Source organism: Lampetra planeri, chromosome 12, assembly GCF_965212315.1.
Source record: "Lampetra planeri chromosome 12, kcLamPlan1.2.h2, whole genome shotgun sequence".
Taxonomy (NCBI): Eukaryota; Metazoa; Chordata; class Hyperoartia; order Petromyzontiformes; family Petromyzontidae; genus Lampetra; species Lampetra planeri.
In genome coordinates, this window is record NC_136118.1 from 3,565,010 (window position 1) to 3,585,833 (window position 20,824).

At 43.8% G+C, this 20,824-nt stretch overlaps 2 protein-coding genes across 5 annotated transcripts; both read right to left on the minus strand.

The window, feature by feature from the left end:
• Window positions 1-990: 990 nt before the first annotated feature.
• ERI1 (exoribonuclease 1) lies at window positions 991-9,362 on the minus strand. Of its 3 annotated transcripts, none has more exons than XM_078599204.1 (7): window positions 8,953-9,362; window positions 7,965-8,026; window positions 7,098-7,365; window positions 5,543-5,626; window positions 5,255-5,364; window positions 4,955-5,069; window positions 991-1,898 (listed from the first exon to the last, which is right to left on the minus strand). In XM_078599204.1, exons 1-7 carry the CDS (start codon window positions 9,052-9,054, stop codon window positions 1,620-1,622), a joined length of 1,020 nt encoding a protein of 339 aa, XP_078455330.1. In that variant the 5' UTR covers window positions 9,055-9,362; the 3' UTR covers window positions 991-1,619. The 3 variants fall into 3 exon arrangements, with proteins under 3 accessions (XP_078455330.1, XP_078455329.1, XP_078455331.1); XM_078599203.1 differs by having other exon boundaries at window positions 7,965-8,161; window positions 8,953-9,361; XM_078599205.1 differs by lacking the exon at window positions 4,955-5,069 and having other exon boundaries at window positions 7,965-8,161; window positions 8,953-9,361.
• Window positions 9,363-12,490: 3,128 nt separating this feature from the next.
• On the minus strand, window positions 12,491-20,188 carry LOC144721530 (protein phosphatase 1 regulatory subunit 3C-B-like). Of its 2 annotated transcripts, none has more exons than XM_078599207.1 (2): window positions 20,074-20,188; window positions 12,491-16,923 (listed from the first exon to the last, which is right to left on the minus strand). In XM_078599207.1, exon 2 carries the CDS (start codon window positions 16,863-16,865, stop codon window positions 15,864-15,866), a length of 1,002 nt encoding a protein of 333 aa, XP_078455333.1. In that variant the 5' UTR covers window positions 16,866-16,923; window positions 20,074-20,188; the 3' UTR covers window positions 12,491-15,863. The 2 variants fall into 2 exon arrangements, with proteins under 2 accessions (XP_078455333.1, XP_078455332.1); XM_078599206.1 differs by having other exon boundaries at window positions 19,419-20,182.
• Window positions 20,189-20,824: the final 636 nt, after the last annotated feature.

Consider the following 20,824-nt stretch of genomic DNA (forward strand, 5'->3'; position numbering starts at 1 on the left):
TGCAGTGTTGGTGTACGGTGCTTTTTATGCAATATTTTGCTGTCTTTTCTTGGATTTTCTGTTTGCACATAGTCACTTTAAGATGTTTTCTTGTTCGTGTTTTTTGTTTGTTGCGGTTGCACCCGATTCAAGAGCCGAATGGCTCACAGGGCTATACCTAATAAATGAACTTGAACTCTCTAACCAGGGCCGATAACGAGCGCTCCATACTGCCGAACGCGATGGAATGAACGCAATTTTGGCAGAGATGTCGAGGCATTATCTCCACCGAGTCTCAATCACCATGAGCGGCACTCGTGAACTGGCCATAATCTTCTTGGCGTCGCCTTAAAATTCCAAGCAGGCGCAGGTGCCCCCAGCATGTGGAATGCAAGCGGACAAGAAAAAAAATGGGGCTCTTCAGAATTCTGGCATGACAATGTCGCTGACCGCCCCCCCCCCACCACGGCCGCTCGAAACATTAATTTTTACGACCCGTCTCCTGCAGCGGGCAGTCGTGCACCGTGTTAAAATGCCAGCGCCGCCCGAAGTGCACCGTTAACACACTCCCTAGTCTGCCCTCGCACATGCCTTCACGTGCCAACAACGCGTGCAGTCAAGTCTAATTTGCGTGTGCGCACGTCAAATGAGTCCCGTTACAAATGCACGCAGATCTTAGTGCATTCGACAATAACACTGCCTTACAAGGGAAAATATACAACACCAACGTTTCACGCAATGGTCCATCCTCATAGCACATAAATGCGCTAAAGTCCGTAAATGCACTACAAAGGGCCCTATCTTGAAACGTCCCGTGTATTTTTTCTTATAGAGCTGTTATTGACAAGTTTGTTTATGTGCATGTGCACCACTGCCAAAGCAGTATCACCAAATAATGTGTTCACACTTAGCGCAATTACTGTTATCGGCATTCAGAAACACTCAGTGTTTATAAAGCCCAATAGAAAACGTTTGCCCGAGTTGACGGTGTACACACGAGCATGACAATGATCATCTTGCGAATTGATTTTATTGAAAAGGAATACCAATATTTTGGTCCGATGATTTTGCTAAATTTTATAAATGACTTTCATAATTTGTTTTGTCAGTTTAAAATATTGTTAGTCACGATTCATTTATTGCTAGTAGTCAAATTATGTGCCAATAAAATGTTAGTACAGAATGTATGAAAACATCTCCAAATTTTAATTAATTGGTTATTTCACTGTGCTCAAGCATTGATTTGAATGTGGCTTACCAGCTATTTGTACAACTGGTGCATCGTTTTTACGATGCAGCAACAACCCACCATTTTTGTAATGTACAATTCACAGAGTTCAACTGTTTACCCAATTTTACATGTTTACAGTCCACATTTACAAAATATATCAAATAATGGCAGTTTAACTTAAAAAATTGCATGTTACTATTATATAAAACAAACACATTTTCAATACATACATGGAACAAGAAAAAAGCACAAAGTCCAGCACACCACACCAATGCAATTTATATTAACTAGTCGCATTTGACATATGGTTCAATGACTCAGCGCATGAACTTTCGCGTCAAAGCGTACATTCATTAGCACCATCTGTTTCACTTTCCCTCTCCCCAACAAGGAATGAATGACGGCGCCGCTAGATTCTCAGACGGCTGGGCGACTGAGAGTTGCGCCAGTGCTTGTGCTGTGGCGTGTAGGGCACGGGGGTGGCGGCGAGGGCCTCCGCCGCGCGCACGGCCGTCACGCGGCCCTGTGAGAGGCTCTCGTTGAGACGCAGGCAGCAGCCCCGGCTGAGAAGGCTGCCCGCCACCCGCGCGATGTTCCGCGAGTCATCCAGGCCGCTGTGAGCTCGGCCCTCGGGCTGCAGCTCCAAGCACTCCAACATGTGCGAGAGCTTCGTTTTTTCCCGTGATAACTGAGCAAGCACATATATTTTAAAAAGTACAGGAAAAAATTCTCACGACAGCAAGTAGGCATGCATTACCCATCAACATTAGCCTCATCACAAAGCGTGTTTTCCAAATATGCTGTAAAAATGGGGTGTATCTCAATGCCCCGTATTTACCATAGCTGACGTATGGGAGTGATGAAGAATGTGTTTTTATTCTTTAGTTTAATTAAAGGTCATTTGTATGCGTTCTGGTACTCTTACCTCTTTTAAGCTATCTTGCCAGTGTAGAAGACTAAACCACGTACCCTCAGAAAGCTATCGCTAGAGCTCGTTCTCATGGAGGCCCTTCTGCCAGCAGTGTCATGAACAAGGAATTGCAGCGCTGCAAGCCATCGTGATGGCAGGAAATGATGCCACAATATCTCGCCATCATATTTTTATCTTCTGCGATATATCACATTGGTTTGCAAAGTCAACACCATCTAGTGTTAGCCTTCAACATGGTTGTATGTTGACCTTCTTATATACCGTACGCATCCAACTGTGCTTATCAGAGGTGTGGGGGAAGAACAAACTCAAAAAGCAGTTCTATATGCATAGAACTATATATATATGTATGCTTGGCAAACTTTGGGTGGTAACTACAATGCCTGGTTGAGTAAGTTGCCCTCATCCATCCAGCGCACATATCTCACACATCACAACCTCCTTTTAAATGTTTTACCTAAGTGTTCTTGGCCACTCTCTACTCAAAATTGGAAAGCGGCTTACCATATCCTTCCATGAATAACCCAGCATCTGCATGCACTTGTCTATAAAACACAGGCGGCTCTTCTCGTTGCACTTGTGTATAACATGGAGATAATTATAGCATCCAGCACATGGTAATGATTATATTATTTCCAAGGTCATAGAGACACAGTATCTAGATACCAAAGCAGTGTTTATTGACAGGCTAAAAATAGACTTTTATTAATTCTCCATTGGAAATAACTTGATGGGGAAATGGGCATTTCAGGGTAAAGCCTTTATCAGGAAAAGTTCCATGTTGATGTCTGTATTGCAAAAGTGATATGAAATTAATTAAGGTCGTAGAAATGTTACTGCATTTCATGCAAGAACTTTAAATATAGTAGCATGGTGAACATTAAATGAATATTGTATAAACAGGGGCACAGTGACTTTCAAGCGGGTTGGTGTTAACTTTCATTTCTGATTAACCCTTCTGATGTCTCACAACGCTCGGTAGATTGCTGATAATTTTTTATTTTATGAATCACTGTTGAATAAACATTCTCTTTCGCCACCAGGAATAATTTCAATGGAGAAACGTATACAGCTACCACTAAAATTTAATGAAAATGATCTAATTAGACCGAGTTTGACACCATGAAGGCACTGTGACTTCAGTTGGGTAACTTCAAATTAAGTTATCATGACCAATAATCTGGTGCCAACTCCAAATTCAGATTACACACCATGCAGCCATGGCTTGACAAAGTTCATCATGACCGATCTTGATGTATTGAAAAGCACAAAACAATGTTTGACTTTATTAGACCACTTAATAACCTTAAATGTTTCGATTTAAGGCTTTCGTGACTGCATGGATTCATATTCTTGGTTCTTTCGGTAAAGTCACATAGAAGGGAAATAATAAAAATAAAACATAATATTATGTTTTATTGAAATGAATATTGTATATAAAACATAATATTATGTTTTATTTTTATTATTTCCCTTCTACGTGACTTTACCGAAAGAACCAAGAATATGAACCTTAAATGTCATGCGAGTAAAATGTATTATTTAGTGCCTGCTTAATGTCACGTCTAATTGGAGCGGTGGTCACTGCTATTCCAGAGACCAAACATCCACTCTGTCAGGGAGCTTTCAATGCGGCGGCGTGCCCTATTTCAGCACGTCTGGCATGGCAGACAAGGCATCGGTGAGACACTACACTAATGCAAATATGCATTCCAAAGCGGGCAGGTTCTGGAATGACAACGCGATACTTAATAACCTTTTGGTGCACCCTTGCGAGTTGTTTTCCAATACACTATGATGGAAAAATACACACACACGCACCTATTGTAAGGTTATACATTAAAGGGAGCACATGTCAACATTTGGACTGATGACCAAATAATTCGGACTGTGCCTGATCCATCAGATTTCAGAAGCCAAGCAGCTTTGAGCCGAGATACTTGACTGCCATGCACAAACAGGTTGTAATGATTTAAAGCTTACGTGACTGCAGGGATTCATCTTCTTGGTTCTTTCGGTAAAGTCACGTACGTGACTTTACCGAAAGAACCAAGAAGAGGTTGTAATGAGGCTGCGGAAATGTTGCGGACAGCAGAGGGCAGTGCAGCAAAATACATTGGATTGCATTTCTATGCTCCCTGCCTACAACAACCTGCACTGACCAGCCTGTGAAGTATTGTCACAGGTCACATAACTCCCACAACCTGCACAAGCGTGGAGGGGGGGGGGGCTCTAAATTAACAAACCACAACTATTGTATAATAATAAAAACTTCACGCAGCACGTTACCATGCTGTGAAAAAACTAATTGTAAAATAAATTAATGACATCAAATACAGACCAGATCAAAATCCACAATGGAGATGTCAACTAAAGAAAATCAGGTCACACCATTAACCTGTGCTTTCAATAAATCACAGCTGCCGTGAAATGCTCTACATAAAGGTTAAGCTGCTGGAGATGAAGCGAGTGCCAGCTGACGAGCTAAAATCATCACTCCTGTGGAGATACGCAGCACTGCACTTGGCCACAGGGATTATATCTGAGTGATCGGGCTGGAGCCTGCAAAGGCCAAGTCTATTTCTGCATCTTACGTCAGCGCCGTTTGAAATCCTTTTGATGCATGGCGCGTGACCCTCTTGCTTAAAACTACAGTAAACTCCCCCTGGGCGTGCTAAAACGTGAAGGTCAGAAAAACTCGAGAGGACTCGTAATTTAATCTTAGTGCGTGTGGCACCCACTAAGTAACCGATACAACTGTTGCAATTGTGTTGTATAAATATAAGCACGTGGGACATGATTTAGACCCTCACCTTAAAGAAGTAGCTAAAGGTTTTGCGAACGTTTATCCACTTCTTTGCAAAGCGTGGGTATGGCAGTTGGCTGAGTTGGCACTGGATTTTTAAAAACCGTGCCATATCCCAGGACCTGACAACACAATGATGCATGAAGTGATATCATTAGCAAATCCACAATATAATTTATGGTTTACAAAATACAACGGGCTCACATTTTTTCTGTGCACGTAAAACATTACTTCGCATGAGCTGTGTATGTCTTGTAAATAAATGTAAACATCTGTATGTCTGGCTTAGCTCACAAACAGTCCTTACCCATCGGTAAGAATCGCGTAAGTGTAGGTTGTTCCAAGACCCTTCTGCCTCATCCAGTTTACAACTCTGTCGATTACTTCAGGGAAATAGTCGGCAGCGTCCACGGTTTCCTAGGTTACACACACACGATACCCTCACATTTATTTAAACCCACAGAATTGCAAAGCGTGCAGAACGTGTATTTCACAATGTAGTAAAATAATAAAATGCTGATTTATTTTCGTAAAAGAGATATGATTACAGAAATACATGAGATGCAAGTAACTTAATTGTATGATTGTGGTTTACCTGCGTTATCCCCGTTAGGGAAGTGCAGAATTCTGAGAGTGTGGGATTCAGAAAGGGCTTCACGTACTCTTGAAATGTATCCTCCTAAGTGCACAAAACAGATCTTAACAACATCATCTGAAAGCATAATTTTCCATAATTGAAATCTTTCTCACACGACCTTTTACTAAACACTGCCGACTAAATAACCAGCGACTTGAGGTGGCTAGTTGGCTCTGTGGTCAGGGGCCATTAGCCACCATTGCTACATCCTGGGCGTGAATCTACATTTCAGTCACTTGATGCACTTGAAACCGTTTTCAAGTGCAGCAAGTTGATCTTAACCTGGTTATCTAATAACTGTACACAAATATATTTTAACAATTGCTTTTTGCTTATTCTAGCTCTAAGAATAAAAAAAAAACGTGATAAACAGGTGACAATGTTGTGTGGAGAGAGCAACTCTATTTCATTATCAAGGACCTTACATCTGCAGAGGTCAATTCGATGAAAGTGAAATTATATACCTACCTTGGACAAGCCATTACAAATTACAGAACATTACTAGAAACACTGGAGTCAAGCATCGCAAAGGCAACAGCCATCTTATCATACTCATAACTATACTGTTTAACACGTAGGCTTTCGCGACCAATATTATTATTTTTGAGTACCGTACTGTACACAAAAATTGTAAATGTTGTGGTTTCATGCTTCAACACACTGGTGGGCTAAAGTAGTGAACTATTTGTCTTTTTGTCAACGTGACACTTTTTTGCTGATTAGCCGTGTCGGGTGGTGGAGGGTTACGACACATTTATAAATAACGCGATCTAACCCAAAAACGTTGATTATGAATCATAACTATACTTCTGGTTGGCGCTTGGGCAGGCATGTACACGGTAGTGATGTAACCATGCACATCTGCGTGATGACATCACCTGCATCACAGTGTTGAGCTGGGTTGGTACATGCTGACGTCAAGACTCACCCCAACTCTTCTCCCCGGACATGTATCCTTCAAGTGTGAGGGCAGTGCTAGTATTATCCAATTTGAAAACGATATGGAACACATGGACATCATAATATCCACGAAGGTACACATTAGAAGAACACTAGTCTTATAATTGTCCCTATACAGATGTGAGACCTGGATGTTTACAGAAACTATGAAATTAAAATCCCAGCAATGGAGTTGTGATTCTTCAGAAAGTCACTACGTCCACATAAGACGAATGACAATTGGATAACATCAAAGTCGATTTCTGATCACGAAATCTATAAAACTAAATTTGTATCCACACATCAGTTGAGCTGCAGGACTAATGAGCACCATCCTGCAAGGCATATTATGAGAAATATAAGACTGCTGAATAACCAGACAACCATGTGTAGAATGGATTGGTTGTTCTACTGAAACCTATATAAGGCCAGCTAAGAATACAGATAAATGTAGGAGAGTTGTGGGAAATGCAATGACACATTAACCTGATATGAGTCATGGGACTACCATGACAAGACATGAACTGGGTGAAAAGAGCAAATGTATACAAAAACAATCATTAAAAGGACGTACAATCTGCAGAGTGCTGGTATTAAGCAGAACCACAGGGAACTCGATTATTTCATGCGAGAAGTCCCGAGGATTGTGCTCCTGGCAAGTGGCCTCGAAGTCGACCACACAGATGTAGTTGAAGGCACACGGCTCCAATTCGCTCGCGTGTAGTATGCCCCTGGCAATCGCAGGCCGCTTGCTGCATGCAGACTGGTCCTCCGAACCCTTCCTGCGGTGCTCAAGTTGACAGTAGCTCTTCAGCCTTTGCCGTAGCACTTCCTTGGTCCCACTGGATTGAACCGCAGGAGCAAAGCCAAAAGTACAGACGCCACATTAGCGATTTCATTTGGAGCCAACTTTCACACTGCAGAAAAATGCATGTATTTATAACCAGCTAAAAGCCCATAGAAACCAAAATGAACTTTTTTCAAGGGAGACTTGGGATAAACAAAAAGTACAGCAAATGAGGTAAACATCCTGAATCAAGGATGTACATAGGAAATAAACTTATAAACCAAAATGTATGCAGTCAGGATATAAAAAAAAATTCCCCAACAACGCTTGCAAACTACCTAAATAAAGACTCATAGTTTCTTGAAAACTGAGTGATTTAACTTTAAAATTTAACACTATTCCATGCCTCATCAGGATTTTAAGAAAACAAATCTGCCAAATTTGATATAGACTTTTGGAATGATGCAATTGAGGTATGATGACATCGGTATAAATAATCATGATCTCAGGCAAATGGCTAGCAAATTAAAACCATGGCTCCACTGAACTCTTCAATTCGCTTTGAGTGGGATTACACGCGGGCAGGTGATGTGTTCATATGGTAGTTATTAAACAATGGTAAGAGGAAATCATTATGACATAAACAGCACACACCTGGTGTCAAGTGACAGTCGAGTCAGATGGTTGCACAACTCACTCCTTCCCATTCGCACGACCTGGTAAGTTGTGAAACATTGTACAGAGCTGGGTTGATCGTTGCATTCAAGGTCTGGTGTAGGGCTGGGCGAAGGCCCGGTCTCAGCAAGGCCATTCGCTTCGATCCTCAATGCTGATCCTTCCTTCACAAAATCCTGCACAAGTATTAGATGCAACTCTCGTGTCATGTGTCTTATACCCTAATCATTACCAAAAGTGAACTCTATTAGGACTGTAAAACATGCTGCACTTGTAATAGGTGATATTTAATGGAGACAATCATAACCGATGCAATTGTTTGATGTTTCAGTGATGTATAGCGATAACAAACTAATGCATTGTCTAAAAACATGCTGTGTTAGTGGTAAGGTTATCTTGATGAAAACGTACAGAGGTCAACAGAATAGATCAGTAAAGCTTATCTCAGCAATATAAACGTCCCATAGACATCGCAGGAACGAGGCTAAAGCTGGTTCATGTATACTCTTAGTTTTTTTCCGGAAAAGTCACGCAGGTTTAAAATAATAATAAAATAATAAATGAAAATAACTAAATTAAATCACGACGTTTCGGAGGCAACAGAAGTCTCCGTCTTCAGGTGGGACCGTCACAGCCAAATTTACTGTATCAAGTGATTCATGTATTTTATTTTCGCCGACCCGCACAGACCAGCGCGGTGAATTATTATTAAATAACTATAATGAAGACCCGTGGCATTTTAAAACGAACTGGATATTTAAGAAATTAGAACACGAGTACGCAGGGGCGGAGCGGTGGTGCTGGTGGCAAGTTGACATCTGAACCGGTAAATTGTGACCTCCTCTACCCTTTCGCTATCACCAACACGCACTGACCAGCGTTAAGTATGGCAAAAAACGTAGGAAACCATTCATCTAGCAGCGAAATCGACCAATCGCTCACACGACAATGACACAAACGCATTTACCACATCAGCGCGTCCGTCATCCTCCCAGCCGGGGATATTTTCCTTGGCAACAGCAGCGGCCGCCCGACCGCCACGTCGGCCTTTGCAGGCCGCCGGCTCCATGCTCGGCCCGGGGATCAGAGACCCCAAGTGCGGCGGGAGAATCAGGCAAGCCCGGGGGGCTGACGTGGGAGGCAGCAGAGGGCCCCGTACAAGATGCCTAACGCGGCCGCGGGGCTCGCGATAAAGTTGGCCTAGAACGCACGGCCGCGGACAGTTTCGTGTTATTTATCCGTGAACTTTCGACTAAATGTTAAGTGTAATAAACGATAAACACGAGAAGGCAAGAGGGAGGCTTTTGGGAGTTTTAGAGACGTCCATGGACCGTTTTAGCGCTAAACTTTACGTCACGCGGAGTCAAACGGCAGAGGGCAATGGGGGGGGGGTGACTCAGGGTGACGTGGTGTTGGGTGGTGGTGGTGATTACACTTTGTAACACGATTTTTGTCCCTGGATTATTAATTGTTATATTTTAATTGCTTATGCCTAAAAAGTATAGAAAATGGCTATTATTCCCCACAAACTTTGCTTTTGTGATCAGGACTTTATATGACGGAATGACACAAATGCACACGTTTTCTCATTGAAAATTGGTCAATTTCAAAATTTCACTGTCCTGGTCACAAAAGCAAAGTTTGTGGTGAATAATAGCAATTTTCTGTACTTTTGAGGCATAAACAATTAAGAAATAACACTTATTACCCAGGAACAATTTTTTTTACACAGTGTTATTTCATTCATATTTTTCGCCCTTTATATGCAATCATTCACGCGTGATTCGTTCACTTATTTGTGCATCTATTCGCGTTTTTTGTTGTTAAACTCCACACGCTTATTTTGCATTTGTTCATGCGGTCATTTCGTCTAATTGTTCGGATATTTAATGAATTCTTTAATTCTCCCACGTAGTTAATTTCGCACCGCACTACTTTATTTATTTATCCACTTGCTTAATCTAATTGGCACATTTACAAAAATTATTTTATTGATAGAAAAAAAACCTCGCAAAATTATAGACGGGTTTAGATGATATCTATTTGCATGTTTAATTAATGTATTCGTTCATTAATTCACGTGGGCATAAGTAATTAGGTTTAACATTCTGCTTCAAATTGTTGAACAAGAGGTTGAAAAGCTGTTTGCCCCAGACTATTACTGCTGAAGTACATGTATTCATGTGCTTATTTGTGGTGAAGTATGTTCAAATATGTGTATTTGTGAAGTATGTTCAAATACATAATCCAGAAAAGGATTGACAAAAGGGCTCTATGTATTTATTGCATGCATTGTTCACGTAACTCTGTTATTCAACAGTTGTTTAAACAAGAATTTAGATTTTCACATACTGCGTTTAGCTCAGACCTTGATGGCAGAACCAAGCCACAGTAAAAGACGATGTCATTGTAACTAAGGTGTATATTGTAGTTCGCATATCATTCTCAGCCATGTTCTATCGTCCAGGGGTCAGCAATCTGCAGCTCTTTAAAGGACTGATTCGTGACGTTATTCGTTAAGGATCGATATATTGAGGTTTTTAATTTTTTTAGAGTTCGAAAAAAAATACTTTGTTATTTTGGCTACTGACCCCTGCTCTTTCCACTGATGGATGAAAAGCCTAATCACACCATTGCAATCCCTCACGGTCCCACGATCCAACATTTCATCTCCTGCATCCCCTCTTTCCGATGTATTCTTGTGCGTTGGCTGCAATTCCGTCACGATTGTCCCATCAGCCACCATCCTTTCTAGCCATGATGTGTCTCTTCCCGTGACCACCAAATATTCTTAAGGTAATGACGCCTCTAATGTGTTTGTTCCCTTATCCACGCGTTCTTCTTCGTCGTATTTTAACTTATTTTGATCATGTAATGGGCATACAGTATTTATTTTTTAAGAGAGGTGGTCAATCATAGGTGGGGAAAAGCTACAGGAAGGCAACAACACGGATAGTTGGGGGAAGGTAGGTCCACACTGTGGGGCCAGCAGAGGGAAATGTGACCTCTCATCAGCGAAGTTTGACTGGGGACTTCGACAGAACGATGAGAGGGGTAGAATGAGATGAATGGGGAGGGTTAGGCAGGGATGAGTTACGGTGGCGAAGTGTTATTTCTTCCGCCTGGTATACAGGAGGTCGTGGGTTTGTTCTGACCCCGATGCCTGTATATTTGGAGTTTGCATGTTTTCTCCCTGTGGTCGCGTGGATTTTTTCCTCCAGGTCCTGCGGTTTTTCTCTCCACATTTATAAACATGCGTTTGGAGTATTTGGCTGCGATACATTTTAATGTGATAAGCAACTTTGTTGAGGAGCTAACATTTGTAGCCAGGTCACTTCTGAAAAAGAGCTATATAGCTTAGCGGACCTTATCTCGTAAAATAAAGTTTATGGGGCCTCTTGAAGACAGAGTACAATCATGAAACTGATCCAGGATTGTATTGGAAGGGTTTAACAATGCCACATTAGTATGTAATTTACATATGTATATATTGTAACAAAACATATCAGCACACAAGGAATCTTCTGCATGTATCATGAGCATAATGATTAATGTTAAATGATGCGTAATTAAACGCTTATTTGTAAAATACGTGGTTATATCGTACTGCTACTATAATACATTGCTGTTCCATGGATTTGGCTCACTGAATAAGTGGGGGAGGCTGGTGTGGTCTAACGGTGGTATATTTTTCAAAACCTAGGTTTTCCCCAACTAAAGCCTCCCAACTGTGATCACTCTCTAATACCGAAATGTGACGGGCCAACACGAATTTGTTGCTTCCTATTACAAACTACGATAGAGTAGGTCAGTGTGTTCTCATGGCACAGTCAAACCCGTCAAGAAATTGTGCTTGCAGCATCCAAATCCATGCACCATTAGTGGGATAGTGCTTCCTTGTAAACATAATATCCAGACTAATGAAAAAAAATATGAAACCATTAAAAAAACCACAAGCACAGGGGAAATGTGTATTCAACTCGTGATAAAATCCTAGTGAATGCAAATCCTGTGTATAACAGGCACATAAGCTAGCTGCAAGTTGTCGAAATTGGGACGTTATGTTCTTGTTCAAGTATTGCTACACTGCGTCTGGATTTGCAAAATTATACATGCAACTACTGTTTATGTAACTTTCAGCTGTAAGTTGAAATACATTTGGGACATTAAGTATGTCCTTGTTCAATTGAGTTACAAAACGTGCAACTACTGTTCATGTAACTTGTGGTTAAAGTCATTTACAGAATTGTACACACAGGCAGGAAGTGTAACGATTTGTTATACTCGTAATTAATTGAATTGTCAGTTCAGCATTGCGATTGGTTTAAAGAATCAATTGGAACACTGGTAAGTGGAGCGGCTTCTGGTGGCTGGAGGGATCACGTGACACCACGAATCAATGATGAAAAAAAATCCTAAACATATTCCCACGTAAGTCAATGCATGGAAGATATTAAATCGATAAAGCAAGGCCTCATTAGCCCATAATACACATGCGCACAGGATAACATCACCTTCCTTTATTTAAATCACTGTACAACAAACCATTAAACGTAAACACAGCCACAGAAAACCCTATTGTGAAAACTAAACCAAAAACAAACATTCAAACAGAAGTATCCTTTTTGTGAATATAAAAGTCTCAAATCAGTAACCTATTGCACAGTGTACAGTCATTACATCCCTCTAGTTTCACAGTTAAACATAAAAAAAATCTGGTACAGGATGGCAAAAATGACAACTCATGAAAACGTATAAATTACGCACAAATTGGAGAGGTGGTTGTATAGTACAATAGCCAATAACCACACATTCTATTACTTTCTGGGTTTCTGTAATATGGCAGCCTATGTAAGATGGGTCTACCCAAAAGGCACAGGGTGATAGGCACGATTTCATGGAGCCAACTTTTAAAGTCTCAGGTTAGAATTGAGATCCAGTAAAACATTATAAGAGGCCCCCCCCCACCCCGTACAAAATTACCTTAATCTGCACTGGTGTTGCAGTGGGTGTTCAAATACGAAATGATGCAAACCCGACACCGACATGAGTTTCCACTTTTGGCATCAAGTAAGGCGCACACGCCAAACGGACTGCGAGAGCCAAGTATCCATTTACCAATGCGCTCCCCCCCAGCACTAAAATTACTTAACACCCATTTGTTAGGCTTTAAATAGTTGAGTTGAAATCTAGATTACACAAGAGAACACGAGAAAGGAAATATTGCAGATTTCTCTGGCATGTGCACTTACTCGGTGGACCTTCACATGGCTCTGCGCTTGATAAACATAATTTATTTCAAACGCCAGTCAGTTTTCTTATATCAGCTTCGCTTTTGTGACCAATGCCAACTTATAAAAGCATGTAATACCCAATTTAACTGGAAAAGCCAGTGTGATAACTTCTAAAACTACGTCAAGTTTAGTTTCGCCATAGAGCATTACATTTCAATTGCACCACCGTTTTGTTGCACTTAATTAAAAAAAAAGCATATTTATATAATTTTCAAAAGCCTATGCAGTGCCACTGCTTTTTTTTCCCTCTCAAGCTTATTTCGCTAAGGTTACGGACATTAGGTCTTGCGACAACACAATTCTTAGGCCAAATGTCACTGCCCCACTGCTAACATTCCCTTACATATCCTATACAATACTGTGCCAACTCCCAAATAATCCCAGGGTGGTTGTTTTGGCAGTAGCTAAAACAAAACCACACACACCCATACCATCAACTGGTGATTCAATATCAATATTGCTGAATAATTTTCAAGCACAAGACACCATCAAGTTATTACAGGAGAGCAAACCAATCCTAAAATGTTTATAAAGATTGCAAAGCACTCTGCTGAAAAGAAACCAAATATATTTTGAGAATTAAAAAAGTAAAACATCGTTCCAATAAACGCAGCAATATGAAACCCTCCTTTTGCCCTTGCATCTCCTGTATTTGTGAATACACTCATTAAAACCGAGTATATTATTATGTGACGTGTAGTGCACACCACACTCATGAAAATGAGTGGGGTCCTTCAATATGAAGGAAACATGACATTCCTGTACATTATGCCCTCATACATGCAACGACCTGTTTTAAAGTCCCGAATATCCTGCTCTACAACTAAATTAACCAAGCAATGCACTTGCGAAATAGCCCGATTAGTATACAGTAGTGTGCAAACGCTTCATGCAAATTTAAGGAAGCTTCCTACTGCATTTACCAATGTATGTTGAACTTCTTTCGCACCGTACGTAGCCAACCCTGCTAATTTGAGTTGTCCAAGAGCATTATGTACAATACAGTAGCAAAATCACGTTGCTCAATCTAGCAACTTTTATCTTTCTAAAAAGGCACTGCTAGGCTTAATCTGGTAGCTGCTCGTTATGTACTTGTACTTAAAAGTTTCTATACACATGCTCTGAGACTTGTAGAGTCCTTTTCAGTTCCATCCGGATGGCTTATTTACAGTCGCTATTACGACATAAATAACATTAACTCCGTAACACTAACACCCTTCATCGGAAGTTCTTTTTTTTTTCAAACATTACCAGACACAAGGCAAATTTGAAACAATAGGCGAATGTATAATTAACACACTTTGTTTGGTAATTCATTATTGACGCACGGCACGTTATTGAACACACTTGTGTTTGAGAACTCAGTCGGGTTATGCACGGCGTGTTTAGGTAGTTTGTGTATCTGCTCAACCGGTTTTGCTTTGCACGGTCTCTCCTTCGTTTCCGACGGGTGGCGGGGGGACAGCCACAAACATGAACGGCTCTTAACAGTTCCGAGGCTGGAATAACATTTACACAGTAACATCCACAGTATAAGTGGCATGCCAAGTCAGTCATTTGCGCTCAACTGTACCGCAATTGGCCGCTAAACAAACCCTCTCGCAAGAGGAATCATTCGGCCACGCGACGCTGCTTGAAATGGGTGGCTGAGGAGCAGAGGCTTGCGCACCGAAGACACGGGGGGGGAGGGGGGGGGGTGCGATGGAGAGAGCTGCAAGGTCATATTTTACAACCGCGTACAGACTTTTCATTGAGGACAATCTTATTTTAAAACAATCCTCTCAAATGTCTGCAAAGGGTTGGTCATTAGACAATGAACAAGTAAAAACAGATAATCCACATAATGTGTATTAAAAGACCTCTTGGTATGCATGGAATAGCAAGCAGTGTGGGGCCTCTGGTAAATAACTGAGACACAATGCATGCTCCAGATGTCACATGGGCAAAAGGCTTGGTGTATAAGCGTCTTAACCATTTGGAGCAAGCAGCAATGTCCAACGTCCACTTTTTACCCAATCACATTCTAATGAACAGTCCTGGGAGATACCAATACCATCAGTTTTCTTGAAACTTCCAATAGAGAAAGTGACTCTCATAGCAATTCATTGTGGAAAAAATATTGAGAAAATAATTAACCATTCCATGATGCACTCTTCAAAATGCGACGCAATGACCTTATGGCTCGAGTTCATCAATATTTAAACGTAAAAAACGTAGTGAGCCTTTTGAGAAAGTCCAACACTCGGTGCTCTGTGCATGATTGTGACTTCATTTTCATTACATCGTTATTAAAATCGCTAGATTCCAATGCATTATAATCTGAAGCAACCACAATGTCTGCAGCTGCTTTAAGTGGCACGTCAAAAACACACGCTTTGCATGGGTGCTCAAAGCAGGCCTGGGACACACCGTGCAGCTGGGGAATTACAAAGCGCACAGGCAGCCTGCGCATACACACCCAACGATTAGGGTTCATTCACGCTAGTGGCACGGTGCCCCGGAGTCGTGACGCGCGTTTGAAAAGCCTCCTCCGCCCTCGATGCTCAATCAGCACATGCCGACAACTTTTAATTAAAACATTCCACTAATAATATGGGTTTTGATTCTTGAACCCGTTCCAGCTCTGCCACTCGGGGAACAATCCCTGCGCGATGCGAGGGCTCCCGTACAGGTCGCACTCCACCTCCGGGCGTTTCTCGTATCGGCTCAGCCTCCCCACGGTGGCGTTTGCTCGCTCCGCCTCCTCCTGCTGATGATCCCGGCCCTTGTCAAACCCCCCCGCCGCCTTCCACGACGACGAGGCGGAGGAGACGTGCGCCAGCCGGTAGTTGCTGCCGCCGTTGTTGTCCCAGTGTTCGGTCCCCGAACACGTGTAGCTGATGCAGAACTCGACGCGCTCGTGGGGCGACACGTGGCACGGCGTCTCCACCTGGAACGAGAACGTGTCCGTGTCCGAGCCTCCGTACGCGTCGTGCAGGAAGCAGCACTCCACGTTCGTGCTGCTCTTCCACGTGTCGAAGGTGATGCGCAGGACGACCGTCTTCTCGAAGCCCAGGTTCTTCACCTTGATGGTGCCCGAGAGGACGCGCTCGTTCAGCAGGCAGTTCTCCAGGCTCACCATGTTGCCGTTGAGGCGCCTGCGGAAGTCCAGGTAGTCGGCCGATGGCTGTGCAAAGTCCAGCACCAGCCTCCCGCTAGCACCGCCCATGCCGTTCCTTTTGATTTCTGGCGCCAGTTTGGACACCACCTCCTCGAGGTGCAGTTCACTCAGCTCGAACTGGAGCAGCTCAGGACAAGGGTCCTCCAGTTCCGAGAAAAGACGCACGCTGGCCAGCGCCAGCCCGCGGGCGTCGGCAAACACCACACGCTTCTTCTTCATGCTCGCGTCCGCGGCGGCAGTGGCGGCGGTGGCGATGGAGGAGGCGCTGCTGATGCAGGAGCGCAGGGGCTTGCGCGCATTTTTCCAGCGAAACGCGGCCCGCGACTGGAAGCCGTTGGATTCTGCCTGGAAGGACGCCGGCAGAAATCCGCGAAGAGGAGGCGACGGGGCAAAGTACAGGGTCATGGCGACATCGCACATGGGCATGATGAAGGGCGACGAGGTGTGCAGGTGGGATGGAGGCAGGACTTGCAGCACTCTGGCACTGCAAAAAAAGACATGGGCGGGGGAGGAGGAAGAGAAATGTTACACCTTTGTCAGCGGATTAAAACTGCTGAGGGCAGCGAATGGTGGTAAATGTTTCCCAACCTTCATCCCACCCCAAAACTACAGTAGTAATAAAAAAAAACTTTGCCCACCGTGACACACCACCACTCTTCTTAGGCACGTAGTCATGCTCGTCGAAGAAGCAGATTTATAAGACGATAATACCTTCAACGCTATCATGCTTACCATAAAAAATGTAATGCATTTACAATGAATGCACAAACTCAAAATCCTGACGAAACCCAAACTTCAACAATACAATTATCGCTTTCAGAAGGCAGCTTTAGGTAGAACACCATTGTTACAAAAAATAGGTTGTACAATCTTTCCCTGCCCTCCCAAGCCACAAAACCTTCATACTTCATACCAGTATTGCTTTTGGCTTATGGTCACCCAGCTTCCAATTTTTAGTGCCAAATGGACTCCACCCCCCCAAGCCTCTCGCTCAACTGGATAACTAAACAAAATACCCACCCCTGAATGATAAAATAACACCTACTTTCACGGCAATCTCTCTCCCATAACGATCACTGGACCGTTGCAAAAAAGGAGCCCTTATAGCATTTAAATTGATGCCATTACACAGAGCAGGGCATTAATGAAACGTGCCAACGCTTGCAAGTCACGGCAAGTGATTTTGCGCAATTCCCCCAGCAATTGGTCACTTTTTCGCAGCTGGTTCACTTGGGTTTGTGATCCCACTCTTCGTTTAACGCAAAACGCCGTGAGGTATTTCTCATTAAAATAAGATTTGCGGGTGTGATTTTTAAAACTGGTTTTGCATTCTTTGCCGTCCATGCAAGCGTGGAGAATGATATTTACCGCTTGCTATATTTGAGAATTTTCTTAGTCCACTGCAGCAGGGTAAAGCGCTTCTGAATTTCCAGTTTTTCAGGTTTTCAAATGAAACTGTGTCAAGTACAACTCTGCAAAAACACGTACTGTACGTCCGTATATATAGCCTGTTATTTCTAAATAGAGTCGAGTGGTGACTCAAGTTCGATTCCCAGCCATGGATAACAAGAGTGACGAGTGATACCTGAACCAAAAATGCCCCCTACCCCAACCCACACTAACCAGAGGTTAAACTACAGTGTCGTGAAACCGACACGACTGCCACGGAATGGGGGAGGGGAAGACCTTTATCCTGCAGTGGATTGACAGTGTGTCTTAAATGACTCTTATTACTCGAGTGGTAGTATTTGTGTCAATAAAAGCCACAACATTCGAGTGATCTTGGACTCTTTAAAGTGAAGTGTCTACACTCAAATCTAACCTCTCCTGAACGAGTTAAATATCACTGGCAGCAGATACACAGCACTGCCAATAAGGACATCTGCTGCCTTCCGACTAAAAGTTATTGATGCACGACTGAAGCTAGTTGTGTCAACTTATACTTTTGATTATAGCTTCTTTACAATATAAATGACTACACGAATATCTCCCGTGTGTCAGTCCCATTTGCCTCTGGGGTGCAGACTGGTGTTAATGAACCTAATTTTACACGAATAGCACCAAATCGTATGTTAGGCGCGAGAATGCGTTGGTGTCTAAGGAAGTGGATGGTAATTGGTGGCGGTTAATTCGAAAATCCCACACCACCCAACCCCGTGCGATGTGACCTTAACGGACTTTAACCAAGTTTCAACAGACTGGCGCAGTATGCAATTCCATATAACTCGTTATTATTATTGCACAGATATGGCGCTGTTGCAATTGTGGTATTTCGATAAAGCCAGTGAGTAACTTGTATGTAATGTATATTTGCGAGTATACAGTCGATAATGACAAAACGCTTATCAACGGTTCGTGCGTACAAGGTGTTCAGAGTTCATGTAAACGCACAACTTTAAAAGTTTCACACACCTTTTGTTAATTCTCATTTTACAATTGGTTAAGTAACAAAAATGCGTACATTAACCGCCGGGCAGACCAAGGGGTTTCCTGAATCACGAATTATGGTCAACTTTTAAACAAACAAAAAAATCAATCCACTGCTGGATGAATGAGGACCTGCCCCCCCCCCTCCGCAGGTTGTGGGAGGTTATTTGACCATACTTCACCACGCAGGTCAGTGCAGTGGGTAGTCACAGTGAAGGGGGCGTATAGGCGTTGGAGCATATGTAATCCAGTATAACAATGAGTTTCGACGACGTTACCCTGCACAAACCCTGTTTTAAAACATGTCCAGCTCCACACAACTCAAAATCAATCCACTGCTGGATGAAGTGCCCCCCATCTCTCCCGGCATCATGCGCGTGTTGCGAGAGGTCTATTTGACCATACTTCACCACGCTGGTCAGTGCAGTGGGTTAGGCGAAAGCGGGTTGGTGTACGAATACAGCAACAACGGAAACACAAAACAGCGTCGGGAAAAGAGCATCAGCATCATCATCAGCACCACAATTCTAGCACAACGCAAATTCGTATTACCTGGAGCAGTGCATGCTCTGTCGGTAGCCGCAGCAGAGGAACGACTCCTTCCCCAGGTCCTCTCCTCCTCCTCCTCCTTCCTCCCGGAGATCTCTCGCCGGAGTCGGCAAGCTTCTATCGCAGGGGACTCCCTCTCTCGTCACCCTTTGGTGGACTCGACTCGCTCACCCTTCGACCCCACGGCGGCGCTCACGAAGCCAACTGGGTGGTGGTGGTTTTTTAAAGCGAGTGGCGTCTCAAGACGTCGTGTATCCGCCTCCTCTCCCTACCCCCACCACTTTCTCAAGTCGCCGGTATCTAAAATCGCCGCTCCATCGCCGTCCGCACATTAACAAAGTACCGCGCGCGGGTTCCTCCACGTGCGCTGCTGCTGATGCTGCTGCTACGGAGTTGTCGTCTTTGTTTGCCGCCCAAGCTTTTGTTTCTCTTATAGCGCACACACGCTGGGGTTAGAGGTGATTGGAGTTGGGGGTGGGGTGGGAGAAACACCACCGCACACACACACACGTGTGCTGCTGCGTAACACAAACCGGACTAAAGAAACCCGGCCGAGAGGTGAGACGGCGTGGTGGGCTTTTACTCACAGGGCGATACGAGCCTAAAAAAAAAAGCCTCTTTGAGGAGGGGGAGGAAGGAAGGACTGTGAGAGACGGACCTTTTTTGAAATCTCGCTCGGGCAGAGGGGTTGCGTCGCGACTTGCGTAGCCTCCCCTCGCCACAGGCTCAGCTTCTACTGCCCCCCCCGACCACGACCACCACCACCACCTCACAAGCTCGCGGCCCTCCTCCCAGCCGCTCCTCTTTATGAGCTCCGCGGATCAGCGGCCGTGCACGCGGACGGGGCGCGCGCGCCAATCGCAGCGCGCCTCGCGACGGGCGCGCGGCCAATGGGCGAGGGCCGAGCGCGTGCGTGGGCGGTTCGCTGCGCGCCGGGGGGGGTGGGGGTGGGGTGGGGTTGGTGGGTGGCAAGGGGAGATGCGCGCGTGCGTGTGTCTATAAGGTGGTGGTTGTGTGTGTGTATGTTGGGGTGTTATAGATGGTTAGCGCTACGTGTGTCTATAAGGTGGTGGTGGTTGTGTGTGTGTCTATAAGGTGGTGGTGGTTGTGTGTGTATGTTGGGGTGTTATAGATGGTTAGCGCGCTGCGTGTGTCTATAAGGTGGTGGTGGTTGTGTGTGTGACTATAAGGTGGTGGTGGTTGTGTGTGTATGTTGGGGTGTTATAGATGGTTAGCGCGCTGCGTGTGTCTATAAGGTGATGGTGGTTGTGTGTGTGACTATAAGGTGGTGGTTGTGTGTGTATGTTGGGGTGTTATAGATGGTTAGCGCGCTGTGTGTGTCTACAAGGTGGTGGTTGTGTGTGTGTCTATAAGGTGGTGGTGGTTGTGTGTGTGTATGTTGGGGTGTT

Bases quoted from the DNA above. Each gene is read 5' to 3' on its own strand.
- ERI1 (XM_078599203.1), bottom strand. From the start codon at position 9,054: ATGGAGCCGGCGGCCTGCAAAGGCCGACGTGGCGGTCGGGCGGCCGCT. The intron at 8,162-8,952 runs GTAAATGCGTTT...ATACTTGTGCAG, and splicing joins ATGACGGACGCGCTGATGTG to GATTTTGTGAAGGAAGGATC. The intron at 1,899-4,954 runs GTGAGGGTCTAA...GTGCTTGCTCAG, and splicing joins CCTTTAGCTACTTCTTTAAG to TTATCACGGGAAAAAACGAA.